Here is a 16,404-nt window from a genome sequence, read left to right on the forward strand (position 1 = left end):
GTTTTCCTTTCTTCATGGTTGAGAAATTTAAACGCAGAGCAGTCTCAAAGCCTTACAGATGATCCAACTTCACAATCTTAATTTCTCACTGAAGGAGAGGGGTGAGGAAAGGGAAGCTACCAGGTAAATTTGCAATTCTAAAGGCTAATTTACTGCATAGTTGATGTCGAAGCAATGGTCAAATGTGATGGTGGGTTTGGCACATCTAATTTAGAAGGTGCATTAGTACCGGAAATAACCAGCGGGAAGAGTTGACTTACTTAATCTTATAAGGGTACAGACTTCAATAGTGAATGAAGCAAGCTAGTATTTATAAACATACTAAATGCTTATGAAAGGCTCTGAACCATGACAAACTAGATGCAGTGAACTTGATCGCAGGATTTTCACAATCTCCAGTTCTTGAACAGTTTAATTTATTAGTTAAAACCCATCATCTAAGTCAAGCACGCTCATCCAGTTTTTCCTCCGGCCGTGGCGTCAAATCTCAGGTACCCTCTTCATGTGTTGTTCCCTCTTGTTTTTCTTTATGTTCCATTGTGGATGATGCTTGGACATGATCATGTCAGGTGTGAATTATATAGAAATGATCAGAGTTAGGATCTGCAAAGATTAGTTTAATTTTTCAACTTCAACATTAATTGCTGCTCTTGCTTGCAGCCCGGTTTCTCAGTCTTCCAATATCAGAAATGGGAAAGCCAAATGTACCGACGAAGTTAGGAAGGTGGAGAGGATTGCATGCGTTTCTTTTTGTAGCGGCCACACTTGCTCTCCTTGTCTGTACTGTTACCTTGTCGAAATTCTACTCTGTCAGATCTCTTCTGACATCGGAAAAAGTTTGCAAATGCGATGGCCCTGCAATCTTTGGGCAAACTAGGTCAGAGGTAAGGTTGACCGCTGAATCTATAGTCCAGAAAATCAAACAAGAAATCTCAGAGATAAGGAAGTTGTCAAATGAGTCCTCATCATCTCCACTGTCAACAGTGAGATGTGGCACTTTTCTTCTTCATATTTTAGGACTAGTGGAGGAAATTCAGGCATCCCTATCCCTTTTTGATGAGGCCCATCAGCAAAAGAATGAAACCAAAGATATACATCCTCTGTCAAGACCAAAGCAACAATCTGATGAAGGGGGCCACCGGCAAGAAAATGAAATCGATGAGGAGGCACATCCTCTGTCTAGGCCGAAGCACCGATCTGACGAGCCTGTTGATTTCTTTCTGACAGAAGAGATTCGCAAGTATGTCAGGATCAAACCAAACAGATTGGGAAGGCAGAACTTCATGGGAGCCAATGGAACCTTCACCAGCATCGGCCATGCTTGTTTCGGGATGAAGGCAGAGCTTGAAGAGTACATGGATTACGATGTTGGTGAAATTTGCAACGACGACTGGAGACTAGCTCAGTATCTGATGATTCATGGGTGCGATCCTTTGCCAAGGAGAAGGTGCTTCTCAAGAGCCCCTCAGCTATACACCAAGCCTTTGCCCATAAATGAATCCATGTGGAAGCTCCCCGACAACCGAAATGTGCGTTGGGGCCGGTACAGGTGCAAGAGCTTCGGTTGCCTGGCTAATAGTTCCTCTGGCAAGGGATTCTTCAAGTGTGCAGACTGCTTCAATCTTACTCACCATGAAAAGCCCAGATGGATCGAACCCTCCAATTCGAACCTGACTGCAGACTTTCTCATATCCGAAGTTATTGATTTGAAGCCCGGGGAGATAAGAATCGGATTGGATTTCAGTGTGGGAACTGGTACATTTGCTGCCAGAATGAGAGAGTTCAATGTCACCATAGTTTCTGCAACCATTAATCTCGGGGCACCCTTCAGCGAAATGATTGCTCTTCGCGGCCTCGTCCCTCTCTACTTGACCATAAATCAAAGGCTTCCCTTCTTTGACAACACTCTAGATCTGATTCACACGACGAGGTTCCTGGATGGCTGGATAGACTTGGTGCTCTTGGACTTTGTGTTGTTCGATTGGGACAGGATTTTGAGGCCAGGCGGCCTTCTGTGGATCGACAGCTTCTTCTGCTTGAAGGAGGACCTCGATGACTATTTGGAGGCTTTCAGGATGCTAAGCTATAAGAAACACAAGTGGATTGTTGTGCCAAAGCTGGATAAAGATGATCGAGAGGTTTTCTTTTCTGCTGTCTTGGAGAAGCCACCAAGACCCTTCCGGTAATTATATCTTCCTCTGTCTCAGACTCAGACAAAGACTCGAGAGCGTTCAACTTCAACATCATGATTCATGTTGTAGGCAAATTCTATGTACTTTTGCTTTTCAAGTCATAGTCTCCATAATAATGATATCATAATAATAATATATATTTTTTTTTTTTTTTTTTTTTGGGTTCCATGAGCTACACACTTGCTAACAAGTTTGGGCGAAACCCAATTAAGCCTCTTTCAAGATGGCTCCAAAGATTGTGTTAGGCCATTAATTTGGCTCTATGAGTAAGCATTTAGCATCAAGTTGAAGAAGGAATTGATGAGGTGACGACATTAGGTAGCTTTCCATTATTTGAGCTTTTCTTCTTGAGATGAGAGGTTGGTTTCAACAATAGAGATTAATTATTTTCTTCCGTTTTAAAAATAATGACAACCTCTTCTAATGTTAAATAGATGAGATAAAATAATTAATTTACCCCTCTTTCTCTTCTCTTTTCCTTTTTTTTTTCTTCTCTCTCTTTCACTTTCTCTCCTCTCTTAATTTAATTACCTCCACTAATTGGTAACATAAACATTCACTAAATAAGTTACGATAACTATAACGGTTATCATCTTTTTTCTTTTTGATAACCCAAGTTTTTAATTTTGCTCGACTAATTTGGAGATGAACGACCTTCCCCCCAATTTGCCTATTGGGTAAATTTAGATACTATCACAGTTTATATACACACAGCAAGACATTCAATTCATACCACCACAATTTTTTTTTTTTTTTTTTAGTGAGAGAAATATGTCATGAGCGCATTTTGGTTATATTTAATTAAAATTAATTAATAACAAGGGTGGTTTGGTGTAAGGTCTGTAAAACTTTTTTGAGTGCTACTTGGGCTTTACGTGAAACCTCAAGCTTTAATAGAATATATATATTTAATGATCTACTTGCAATATATCATATACTTTTATAATATATTATATTTATATTTAATATATTATTAATTTGTATTATAATTGTCGACGTTCAATTCCGGCCAACTTGATTCATTTTGGACCGCAATGAGTGAATCCAAAAATGCCAAGGGAAAGAAAACAAATATAACAGATATGAGTGAACATAAAGAATTTTCACATAGTTCGGCCAAAACGATACCTATTCCACGACCATACCCTGGTTATTCTTCTAGAGCGACAGTATCTGATTATTTTTCTTGCCCCCCATATGATATCTCTTACTCCTATTTATAATGATGGGCATTTACAATTTGGATAAAATATAGAAATATAAAGATGGTACAATGAGGGACAAACAGTCATTATCATTTGTATAAAACTGGGAGTGGGATTCTCATTTTGAGGAGTATGATCCGTTTCAGATAAAGTAAGTGGGCCTCTGGCTGTTCAACAGCTTTGTCATCTATGCGAGCTGGTGGTTTTTTAGGCTAGCGAGCTGATCAGTCCAGCGAACTAGGGCCTTTATTGAGAGCTCATTAGGTCGATTGCTGAGAGCTCGCTAGGAGCTTTGCCAGAATCTCGCAAGGAGCTTGATTATGAGCTTCGGATTTCAGGGGTGTATGAGTTTTCTTTGATGAGGTTGCCTGAACCTTCTAAGCTCCGGGCGATTGGGCCGGCCCATTGGACTGAGTCTAGCCCATAAGGAGTGGTGCGGGAAATACATATAAGACAAGCCCCCCAGCTCGTAGTGCAATCTTCGGACTAGGAGTTGATGTGTGCCAGTTGTTAACCCACATTTCTGATTTCTGCCCAATCGCTTCAAATCTCGTCGTTTCACGCAGCACGCCTTATCTGCAACGCATTTAGTGCGCACGTTCCCCTATTACTGCGCATGACTATATCTGTGGGACCCATAAGCTATCGTGCAGCCGATGGATGTGGAGCACGCCATAAGTCGTTTTTGATCCGACAGATGGGATGGATCGAGCTGAAGGTATAAATAGTAGAAGGTGTTACCATTTTCCCTCTTTCGTGCTATTTTGAAATCCTCCTTTGCTTTTGCCTTTTTCTCTCGAGACTTTCATTGCTACCAGGCTTTCAAACGCTGACCATCTCTGTCCAGGGCTTGCCCCAAGCTCTCACACAGACGACAGGCTCAGTGATTGGTAAGTTTGCAGTGACTTTCTTCATTTTCTTTTGTAAGGCCGTCCATCGTCGGTTCCTTTGGTCTTTCCGATTCTGTTGGTGTCGCTTCCATTTTCTAGGGGATCAACTTGAATCGATTGGTTAGGTATTCACCAAGCCTTCAGGCACAATGACCTTAAGGTTAGTCTTCTACAAAATACCGAGCTCATAGTCGTAGCTTCCCCGCCTTAGGCGGCTTCCTATTGCAAAGCGCATGGCCTATGAAAAATAGGGGATAATTTTAGGGCTCTTTTTTTTTTTTTTTGAGGTCATGCTCGTGATCTACGACCTGACTATTTTTCTTTCCCTTTGTAGATGTCCGATTCTATCCGAGAGAGTTCAGGCCAAAAGCGCAGCAACTACACCGTAGGAGAAAATGATACTTCGAACTCTGAAGATTGTCTTGTGATGGAGACGCAGAACTATGAGGCAACGAGCTCTCAATCTAGGGAGATCGTTAGTGTGACTTCTTTTGAAGTCGACCTGGAGGTCCAAGATCAGGTCGCTGAGGGAAGAGTTGGGCGTGAATTTTTTAAAGGATTTCCCTCCAAAGCCAAGTTTCCGAAGGTGGGGACCTGCACTCGGGAGTTTCGTTTTCTGGCGAACTGCCCAGTGTACGTCCTCGCCTCGAGCTCTCACGCAGCTTATCCACCAGCTAATTATATAGCCATTAGCCCCCAGCACCTCGAGTCCGGCTTTAGGTTCTCTGTAGCTCCATACCTTCTTGACCTTCTGAACGATGTCAAACTCGCACCTTTTCAATTGACACCGAATTCATATGCCCAACTCACTTCATTAACTGTTTTACTTCTTGGGAACGATCTTCCCCCTCCATCACCAAAATTAGTTAGATTTCTCTTTTCTTTTAAGAATACCAAGGATGGGTTGTACTACTTGGTAGTTCGTCCTTCGCAACACAAATCCGTCCTTTCTCAAGGTAGGGCAAAGGGAAAATCTAACGTGGGCGACTATAAGTCCAGTTGGCTCTTTATCTCCTGCCCTTCGCTTTTGTTGCTCAAAAATTTTAGCTTCGTGCTTACTCCAAGTAAAGGTACGCTAGTCGGCCTAGGTTGCTTTGTTTTACCTTATGTTTCTAACATTTAGCTTTGCCATGCAGACCTTGGAGGCGAAAAACCAATCTTATCAGCCGAAGAGACCAAGGTTCAGGACAAGCTCGTTGCTACGGGCTCGGGCTTTGAGAATTTTGAGATAATCGACGAGCTACTCAAGAACCACGAGCTTGCTCCCCCCTTAACATCGAGGTTATAAAGGGGAACCACATTAGGGTCCTAGGCGCAAAGGTCCTCCCGTCTGCCTTCCAAGTGCCTGAGTCCAGCAGTTAAGCTAAAGGTATGGTAGATCTTGACCTTGTCGAACCGAAGAGGTCTAGGGCCAGATCTGGTGCCACTTCATCCGCAACCCCGAGCTCAAGTTCGTAGGGTGAGAGGTCGGAGTAGTCGCGGCTACAGTCACAATCTCAACAGCAACAACACCCACAACAACACCAACAGCAAAAACATAACCAACAACAGCAAGAACAAAGGCAATGCCCCCATCTTCCGCAAACGCAACAATAACAGTGCCCCCCACAACAATCAGGGCAACGAGCTTTCGCCGCTCAGGATCGTGGTTTGAGTGGAGCTCGCGGGAATGAGGTTGTGAGGGAGGTTCGGAATGTCCCTGCTGCGGGCTCAAAAAGAAGACCCGACCAGCTATCGCAGCGGGAGGATGATAGGAGAAAAAATGCTAGGGTCCCTGAAGAGGAGCCAGCTTTGGAAACCCTGCCATGAGAGACCTTCGTCGGCCCTCTCCTGGACTACATGCCTACTCTCCTAGGTGTGACTGTGAAACCCCTGGATGATGCTGCGTTGAAAGGGATCCCTCTCTACGATTTCATGGCTCGTCACAACTTAGTGGTAAGTTACTCTTTTTCATATTTCAATTTCTTGGCTTACCTTTTTCACAGCTTTCCCTCGCCTCTATGAAGCTCAAACAACAGCACCTGGATTTCGACGCACAGTTAGATGCGATGAACACATCCTTCTAGGTCGAGCTCGAGAAGCTCGAGGGGGAGAAGAAAGCTCTAGAGGTCGAGTTCCTTTCTGTCCGAAATGAGGTTGAGGGCTCTGAGATGCGTCTGAGAGAGGCGATGCAGAGAAACAAAGACCTCGACGAGGAGCTCTGCCGGTCGAAGAATATGTGAGAGTCTGCCAACTCAAGGCTCACCGGCGAGCTAAATAAAGCCAAGGAGGATTTGCGGGGAACCCAAGACAAGCTAAAAACGGCCGAGGCAGAGCGAAAACAGGCCGACGATCGAGCCATCCGGTGCGAGGAGATCGCAAAAAAGACCATCGATGATATCAAGGCGGAAGTGGGAGCTTGGATGGACTCAGTACGCAAAGAAGTCAAGTACAACACCTGTTCGGCGTTCCTGTACACTATATGCCACAAGCACCATCTATACTTCGCGTTAGGGAAGACATCTTAATAGCATTTTGCATGACCCTATCTTGATTAATGATTATCCCTGCCGGGGCCTGATCCTATATACACTCAAGCCATGTCCTAAAAAGCCACACGAAAGTCTTGGTGTCCTCATTGGAAATTATACCACATCCAAATAGTGTTGACTACTAGTGGTGATTTACACCAACGAATGGAGCAAAGGGTATGTCGTATCTATTTGTCAGGTATGTGGTGTCAAATGTGACAACATCGTCGAATTCATTGAATGCTTGTCTACACCTATTATCAGCCCAAAAGACATTCTTCAATCGGTACTCTTCATCCAAATCAACACTAAAGTAAAAATCCGGACAAAAGGCTTGCATTTTCGAAAAGTAAGCTTGAATAGCAGCAACATCTCCTTCCCCAAGTCTTAACCTCCTCACCTGATCAATGTAATTCATGCAATCCTTTTCCACAAATGTTAGGTTCTCATATCCACCAGCTTCAACAACAATTGAGTTAAAACTTTTGTGTAATAGAATTCTAGCTATGTCATTCACTTCAAGCTGCCACTTCACATGTTCACTTAATTGCATGTTGCATCGATATAACCTAAACTTGATTGGACTTATTTTATGGTTATACTCAAGATAGACCATGCTTATTCACCATGTGACCATGTCCCTAAAACATCTTAATATGCTGTCATCCTAGCTTTACACCCTAACTGCATTGTTAGTTGAGGGTTCAGGGAGGTGCTAACTTTAATATTTATTTTCCCTTCTCGGCAACATGCATATCCCACATATCTTACCAGCCTATCATCTTCATTTTTCGAACTCCTTCTTTTAATAAGAAAACCCACATGGTAAGCATATCTTTTATATAATTAAAAACACTACAAAAAATCAGCGTTTTAGCGACGGAAAATTCCGTCACTAAAACATCAAAATCTGTCGCTAAATTTTTTAGCGACGGATTTAGTGACGAGTACCTTTCCGTAGCTAAAACTAGCATCGCTGAAATTTAGAGACAGAATTAGCAACGGTTATTTTTTAGTGACGGAATCAGCAACGGGGGTTATACCCGTCGCTGTTTAGCGACGGGGTTGATCCGTCGCTAAATTTGAATTATTTTTTTAATTTTTTTTAAATTTTTTTATTTTTTATTTTTTTATTTTTTAGTGATAGGGTTGAGCCCGTCGCTAAATTTTAATTTTTTTAATTTTATTTTATTTTTATTTTTTAGCGACGGGTGTGAGCCCATTGCTAAATTTAATTTTTTTATTTTTTAGCGATGGGTATGACCCCATCGCTAAATTTTTATTTTTTTATTTAATTTTTTTTTATTTTTTAATGACGGGTGTGACCCCGTCTCTAAATTCAACCCCAAAATTTAAAATTCAATGCGCGCCAAGCCCCTCCCTGTGCGCCACATGGCTGCGCCTTTGCTCGCCACGTGCCAATGCTGAATTTTACTCCCCCAGCTATTATTCTCAAACTTTCTATCGGATTCGAACCCCCAACCTCTCATGACCAAATTTAACGTGCGAGCCAGCCGATCTAGAAGCCTTCTTATTTATTGTTATACATAAAATATATTTATAATATTTTCTTCCAAATATTTTAGAATTATATTTATATACCAAAATTTCATAAACTTATTTAGTAATATTAATTTTAATATTTAATGTTAGTAAAGGGAAATGAATATTAATTTTAATTTTATTTCATTATTAATTCAAATAAAACTTTATTAACTATTATATTAGTAGTGAAAAATTATGTTTTTATTTTTATTTTAATTTGTAATATATTTAAAAATTATTAATTTAATTTTTACTAATATTAATGTTAGTAAAAATTATTATGATATGTTTAAATGTAAAATTTTTAATTTTTACTTATTTTTTTATTTTTTAGCGACGAGATTGGCCCCGTCGCTAAATTTTAATTAATTAATTTATTTTTATTTTTATTTTTTAGCGACAGGGTTGAGCCTGTTGCTAAATTTGAATTATTTTTTTTATTTTTTAGCGACGATGTTGAGCCCGTCGCTAAATTTGAATTATTTTATTTATTTTTAATTATTTTTTTTATTTTTTAGCAACGGGGTGAGTCCGTCGCTAAATTTGAATTATTTTATTTAATTTTTTTTATTTTTTAGCAACACCCCGTCGCTAAATTTTAATTTTTTTTATTTATTTATTTTTTATTTATTAGAGATGAGTGTGACCCATCGCTAAATTTTAATTTTTTTATATTTTAGCTATTTTGAATTTTTTTATTTAATTTTTTAATTTTTTTTACTTTTATCTATCGTTAAATTTTAATTTATTTATTTATTTTTTTATTCAACTCGTCGTTGAATTTGAATTATTTTATTTAATTTTATTTTATTTAATTATTTTTATTTTTTAGCAATGGAATTGACCTGTCGCTAAATTTTAATTTTTTTTTATTTTTTAGCGATGGGTGTGGCCCGTCGCTAAATTTTAATTTTTTTATTTAATTTTTTTTATATTTTAGCAAATTTGAAATTTTTTATTTAATTTTTTTATTTATTAATTTTTTTATTTTTTAGTGACAAGTCAACTCGTCGCTAAAAATAAAAAAAAAAAAATTTAGCGACGGGTTATTCTCGTTGCTAAAAATAAAAAATAAATAAATAAATAATTTAAATTTGCTAAAAAATAAAAATAAATTAAAAAATTTAAAATTTAGATATAAAAAAATTAAAATTTAGCGACGGGTCAACCCGTCGTTAAAAATTAAAATAAATAAATAAAAATTAATAAAATTTAGCGACAGGTTACTCTCGTCGCTAAAAATAAAAAAAAATTAAATTCGCTAAAAAATAAAAAATAGCTAAAAAAATTAAAATTTAGATATAAAAAATAAAATTTAGCGACGGGATCAACCCCGTCGCTAATAAATAAAAATAAATAAAATTTAGCGATGGGTTACTCCCGTCGCTAAAAATAAAAATAAAAAAATAAAAAATTTAAATTTGCTAAAAAATAAATAAATAAATAAATAAATTTAAAATTTGGATATAAAAAAATTAAATAAAAAAATAAAATTTAGCGACGGGGTTAAAAAATAAAAAAAAATTAAATAAAAAAATTAAAATTTAGCGACCGTTAAATTTAGTGACGGGTATTTCGTCGCTAATTTAGTCGCTAAATTAAAAAAAAAATAAAAAAAATTAGCGACGAAATAATTCCGTCTCTAAATTCAATCGCTAAATATGATTTTTCTTTTAGTGAAAACTTTCTTCTCGTCATTGAACTTCATTCAAACCTTAGGGATAAGCTCATTGTCTTCTTCTGGCAATTCGTTGTTTAATGCAAGACACTCATTATCTTCAATAATTTGCTCATTATCAACCAAAGTTCTCTCATTATCTTCAAATGATTTCGCAAACACAGTATAATTTTATGAATCAAAACAAGTTACAATAATATGATAATATAATATTAGATTTATAATTCGCATTATCCACATACATTTCTTTAGCAAAAGCTTGTTTTATATGGTTGTAGTCCGAGAAATCTGTGCCGAATTTGGGGAAAAAATCAAACATACTTATGTCACTCATTGTTGGTTTTTTTCATCTTCTAAAATATAATTGTTTGTCAGCAATAAAATCTAAAAAATAATAGCAACTGAATACAAAATTTGGCCATTAACATCACTTATGCATCAACCCTATAGTTGAACCCTAAACCCATCATGTATTGATGAAATGCTCTAATTATTTCCACAAATCTCTACTATGACAAACAAAAACCATATCACCAAAAACAAAGATGAACAAGGCCCAAATTCAAGCACTTGCCAAGAAAAGCTTGTGTGTTGTGAGATTAACCCAGTTTTTAAATCATGGATTCCAATTTCTAGAAGCCTTAAGAACAAAATTGCACTGGATGCGTGAACATAACATTCATAAGAAAGAGAACCAAAATGCTATATCTCCAAAAAAAAATAACAAGGAAATAAACACCCAAACTTCTTGTCATCACAGTAAATTAGGAGATGATTCTTTTAAAATAGAGAACCAAATGTACCTGGAAATAGGTATAGTTTACTTCTCCATTCAACATAAGCTACAATCAGGCACACAGAAGAGATAACAAGTTTAGGTATTTTTCCATTTGCATGGATTTAAGAACTTGAAACCAGAAAACATAAAACAACCAAAACCCATACTTGTACATTAAGAGAAAACGATGTTTCATTATACAAGAATAAATGAGAATAGAAAAGGATAACAATTAGATGCATAAAATGATCTTATTTAACAAATTTAAGATTTTAAACCAAACTTAGAATGACTAAAATCTATTACATTCGTACATAACAAGCGACGTACCAATGGAGAGATCAGGAACTGTAGTTAGATGGGGACTTACTGCTTCTGTGAGAGATCAACGAAGTATCGATGGGTGAGAATGTGGGTGGTCAATCCGGCGATGAACTGCCAATGGAGGGCGAATTTGGCAAATCTAGTGGTGGTCGACTTGGAAAAGGCAATAGTCGATCTCGGTCAAAGGTGAAGTGGGCTTCCCCATTAAGTGTGAGAGTGTGACCAAAAATGAGGTCTTCGCATTACAGAGGTGAGGTAATACAGAAAGGTTAGCAAAAGTGGGTTTTCGAGTCTTCACATTACAGATGTGAGGTGATACAAAGAGATTAGCAAAAGTGAATTTTTGAGAGGTGAGGAGATAGATGATCGGAAGTGAATTTTCGATCTAAGAGGTGGGAAAGTGATACAAAGAGAATAATAAATAGGGGAGAGTGAGAGAGAGTGAGTGAAAGTCAACATCTTGGTGAAAGAGAGTGAAATAGATCAAGAATAAAATTATCTTTTACATATATGATAATTTTATTAGAATTATCTAACTTTTTATTAGAATTGTCCCCTTTCTTTACAACTTTTTGTACTTGTAGCATTATCCCTATAATTATGCTGTATGCAGACGGATGACGTAAATTACATCACATCACATAATACTCGTAGACGTACCCCCCCCCCCCCCCCCCCGCCGGCGAGATTCTAAAATCCACCCGACCCCGTAAAAAGCAACCGTCCACGATTCCTGTCTCTCCAGTAATATATCGACACCTGTCCGTGAGCTTTCCCTGGTCGGTGACCCCGCACCCGCCCACACCAAGCAATGGGGCCAACCCCACGCCGATCTTTGGTTTTGCCTGCTCAGAAGGGCGAATAAGCCGTCAACTAGTCAGACGGCGTTACGCCTCGGAGTTACCAAAAATTTCAAAATCCTCCGAACCTCAGGCTCGGAACTTATGCCCTTTTAATTCAACTATCTTTTTCGTCTTCTCTCTCTCCCTCTCTCTTCAAAATCCTCCGAACCTCAGGCTCGGAACTCACGCCCTTTTAATCGTGACTGAGGAGGCTCCGTTTCACTTCTCTGCTCAGCTATCTTTTTCGTCTTCTCTCTCTCTCCCTCTTTGTCTCTCTCCGTTGTTCTGTTTTGCTTGGTCTCGTAGGGTTTCGATTCACAGTTTTCCCCAGCAATGGCGGAGCACAAAGAGAGTTCAGATTCAATGGCCGAGTCGCTGGTGGAGAAGATCACCGAGAAGCTTCATGGCGACGATTCCTCGTCCTGCTCCTCCGATTCGGATTCCGATAAGAAGCCCAACTCGTCGCCCTCGTCCGTCAAGGCCAAGACTTACCGCCTCTTCGGCCGAGAAAAGCCAATTCACAAGGTTTTCGGTGGAGGAAAACGTACGTTATACCTTCTATCTTTATGTCTATATAAATGTGTGTATTCATATATTGATAGGAGTGTCATTTGGTGGATTAGGGTTTTAGAAGTTCGAAGTTCTTCCGATTTAAGTAGATCTGTTTAAAATGCTGGGGTAAATATTGGGATTATTTTCATCAAGTGTAGTTCGGATGGTTATTTGAATCCAGTGCTATATAGTGAGATGGGTACTGTTCGATGAATCGGGGTTTTAGTAGTTTCCGGATCTGATTTAATTCCTTCCTGGTCTGTTTGTTAGTTTAATGATGAGCAACTGGTGTTAAAATAGTGTAGCGTATTGCTTTTTAACTTGAAAGCTTATTAAGGTTTCAGTCTTCTGATCACTTCAATGTTCGGTTTGGAGAAAACGGTGGGGATAAGTGCTGATTGAAAAAAGAAACAGGTTTAAATCTATTTTATTTGTTTTGCGTCAGGAAATCTACAATAGTGGTAATATTTAATTGATCTTTTACCAATCTACCAGTACCTGTTGATTCAATTCCCCACTTTATGAAAATTAAGAGTCATTTTTAGGGAAAACTATGCCAACTAGTTGGTTTTTCCAGTGGTTGGTGCTGATTGTGGTGCTGATTGTGCGAACCTTCGTTACACTAAACTCTGATTCGGGTGCCGTCTGTTAATCATCCCCACTGTTAGTTGTTGCTCGGGTTTGCTGATTGATTGTCATAATGTGGGTCCGCTTGACCTATTTAACAAGATCTGTCAGCTTGTTGAGTTAATCTTGAACGAGGGAGCACCTTTCTTTCCTTCGGCGACAGTCATCTCATCCCCTGAATTGATCCTTATCATCAGATTTTATTCCTGCTAAAGCGCATTACTGCCCCTGTTCACTTATCCCAGCATCTTTCCCCCCCCCCCCCCCCCCCCCCCCCCCAATGACTGATTTTCTGTTATGCTAACTTTTAGATTTTTCACAGCCACTATCTCCAAGAAATTCCAATTATATCACTCCTTGATTTTGCCACCACATTGTGCTTTCTCTCTCTCACGCACACACACGCGCACACACAGAGGGGGATAGAAATGCATCCAAACACATAGTTGTATTTTAATCCGTAGCGGACCCGCCACCAACTCGCATTACCTGAATATATTACTGCCTCTACAGCTCAATTCTTCAAATCTAAAACTTTGACCTTCCAATGAAATAAAGGTGCACCATATTCATAGACTGGTTTATTTTTCATTGTCAGAAATTAACACTTTTAATGATTTGAATTTAACTTTTGGCATCCCATGGCTTAAAAGCCCAGCTTAGTTTGGGATTGTTAAATTTGCTGCAATTTTGCCATTTCCACTTAATGGGAGCATAATTTCTCTAGTCTACATCTTTCCTCTTGTTATATTTAAATATATGCAACTAATTACAAGGGATATACAATAAATTACTGGGCGTTGCTGAGAAAAATTCAGGTTACCTTTTATTTTTTTGAGGTAACCAATCCCACTCGTGCATGCACCATAAGGTAGGGAAAACCATTGCTCTTTTATTGAGTTTTAATTATTTGACATCCAAATTAACATGAAATGTGATATTCAATGCCTATATTTGTTTTATTTTAGTATCGGCTAGCTCCTTGTCATTTCTGGAGGAAGCCAAGTTGACATGAAGCGTAATATTAGATGCTTAAGGGCCTGTTTTTATAATTTCCATTTCATTTCATAATTATTGAAGCCAAGTTGTCATGATTAATCTCTTTTTCTTGTTTGTTGAGACCCCTTTTCTGAAGTTCTATTCAGGATCTTGTGAGGGTTGTATAATGTCTCTTGCAAATTCCAACTTCAACCTTCCTGTATGAAATTCATTAATTCTTCAAACAGCAAAAATATGTTTCTTACATAGTATCCTATATTTCTCAAGGTTGGATTTTCATTTCATCTGTGTCAGTACATAATAATCGCAAAAAACAATATGAAAAAAGATGTTAGAAGTTTGCCGAGAATGTCAATATTTCTAAATGAATGAGTGTGAAGAAAGATCCCTCCTTGTATTTGATATTCTCCAGTAGTTTAGATTGTGTTTGTGTCACTGAAATCCCTCCCGCTTCTTCCTCAAATAAATTTATAACTGCTGTTATTGTTGGTTATTTTGTGCAGCTGCTGACATTTTCCTCTGGAGGAACAAAAAGATATCTGCCGGTGTTCTTGGTAGTGCCACTGCCATATGGATTCTGTTCGATTTGCTGGAGTACCACCTTCTTTCTCTAGTGTGCCACATACTGATACTGTTGCTTGCAATCTTCTTCTTGTGGTCCAATGCTGCAACATTTATCAACAAGTAAGCTTATTTTTTTTTATTATTAATGTGTTCTTGACTTTTAGTTGTTATAAATTTATAATTTCAATTTTTTTATTTGCAGGTCTCCTCCACGTATTCCAGAAGTTCAACTTCCAGAGGAACCGTTCCTTGAGGTTGCCTCCGTTCTGATGACTGAAACTAACCGAGCCCTTGCAGTATTACGAGAAATAGTTTCTGGAGGGGATCTGAAGAAGTTTCTTGGAGTATGTTATATTGCAATTACTGTTTTCTATTTTTTGGGGGGGTCATAATGCTTCACCTTTGTGTCAGTGCATGCCATTTTATTTGGAATATTTTAGTACATCCTGAATGAAATTGGTTTCCTCATCAAGGGTTAATGAAAGATCGGAATATGTGCATCATTTCATCATAGCGGATTACTTTCAACCCTATAATTTGAATGCCAATGAATCTTGAAAAGATAATAACCTCTGTAATAGAAAAATTCAACTGCCTTGCTGCATATTGAATGTTGTCTGTGATATGCATATTTTGAAAAAATTAGTGGCTGGAGCACAATGCCTGACCTGTGTTAAGAGAATTCAGTAGGTTGGTCTAGCGTATGTTTTCATATTAAAGAATGATGTGCAATCTCCTTTCATTCGTTGGTGTTGTTTATGCAAATCCAGAGAATTTGATTTTGACTAATTAAAATATTTTGTTGTGCCAACAGGTGATTGGTGGCTTGTGGGTATTGTCAATTGTTGGAACATGGTGCAGCTTCCTAACATTGTTTTATATATGTAAGGATGATAAACATGTTTTGGTGTGCGCTTTAGTATTTTGTTTATATTTGCCCCCTGGCCGCTTAAGCTATATTGCATAATAAAGGCTATTGGAGTTAAGATCTCGTTAAATTTTCCGTCTAATCTGAAAAATAAAAAGTATTTTACTCATGGTCTGAAGTATTTTCTGGTTTGATGAAACAGGTTTTGTGATGGTGCACACAGTGCCCGTGCTATATGAAAAATACGAAGACCGAGTTGATAAGCTTGCAGAAAGAGCGATGATTGAGATCAAGAAGCAATATGCAGTGTTTGATGCCAAAGTTCTCAGTAAAATTCCGAAGGGGCCATTGAAGGACAAGAAAAGAGCTTAAAGAGGAGAAGGTTTTTACCGTGCCATGGCGTGGTTTCGTTCTGGAGGACTTTGGTTTTTCTCTGTACTTTATTTCCCGGTATTTTCTGTCAGTTCCTACCGTCGCTCCACAATTAGGAACGTGTTAAGGTGTAGGTGCTCTCGAGGATATTTTTTATGTAGCATCCACTAGAGCTGGTTTTATAACAGTTCCTATAATTATTGCAGTTTTTGTCATTCGATATTTAAAAGGGTACTCTTTCCCTTTTTGTTACGTTACCATCATACACGTACAGCTGACAAACCCCAGCTTAATCATAGAATTGTCATTTGATATCTAACGTCGCTTGATCCTGCCAATGAGCTCTATTTTTGTGCTGATGATTGCGTATTCCCGCCTCGCCTAAAATCAGCCCTGGTTTGGGCATTGCTTTTGAATTCAAATGGCCCAATAGGCCCTAACATGCCAAACGCTGCTAC

The 16,404-nt window shown here is 38.3% G+C and overlaps 2 protein-coding genes across 2 annotated transcripts; both read left to right on the forward strand.

Moving 5' to 3' along the window:
• LOC127802347 (probable methyltransferase At1g29790) lies at positions 1-2,530 on the forward strand. Its single transcript, XM_052338100.1, has 3 exons — positions 1-123; positions 382-491; positions 661-2,530. The coding sequence occupies exon 3, from the start codon at positions 690-692 to the stop codon at positions 2,184-2,186; it is 1,497 nt and encodes a 498-aa protein (XP_052194060.1). The 5' UTR covers positions 1-123; positions 382-491; positions 661-689; the 3' UTR covers positions 2,187-2,530.
• A 9,644-nt stretch (positions 2,531-12,174) lies between these two features.
• On the forward strand, positions 12,175-16,265 carry LOC127801919 (reticulon-like protein B2). Its single transcript, XM_052337451.1, has 5 exons — positions 12,175-12,508; positions 14,646-14,826; positions 14,909-15,050; positions 15,521-15,590; positions 15,777-16,265. Exons 1-5 carry the CDS (start codon positions 12,298-12,300, stop codon positions 15,944-15,946), a joined length of 774 nt encoding a protein of 257 aa, XP_052193411.1. The 5' UTR covers positions 12,175-12,297; the 3' UTR covers positions 15,947-16,265.
• Positions 16,266-16,404: the final 139 nt, after the last annotated feature.

This window comes from Diospyros lotus, chromosome 5 (genome assembly GCF_014633365.1).
Source record: "Diospyros lotus cultivar Yz01 chromosome 5, ASM1463336v1, whole genome shotgun sequence".
NCBI lineage: Eukaryota > Viridiplantae > Streptophyta > Magnoliopsida > Ericales > Ebenaceae > Diospyros > Diospyros lotus.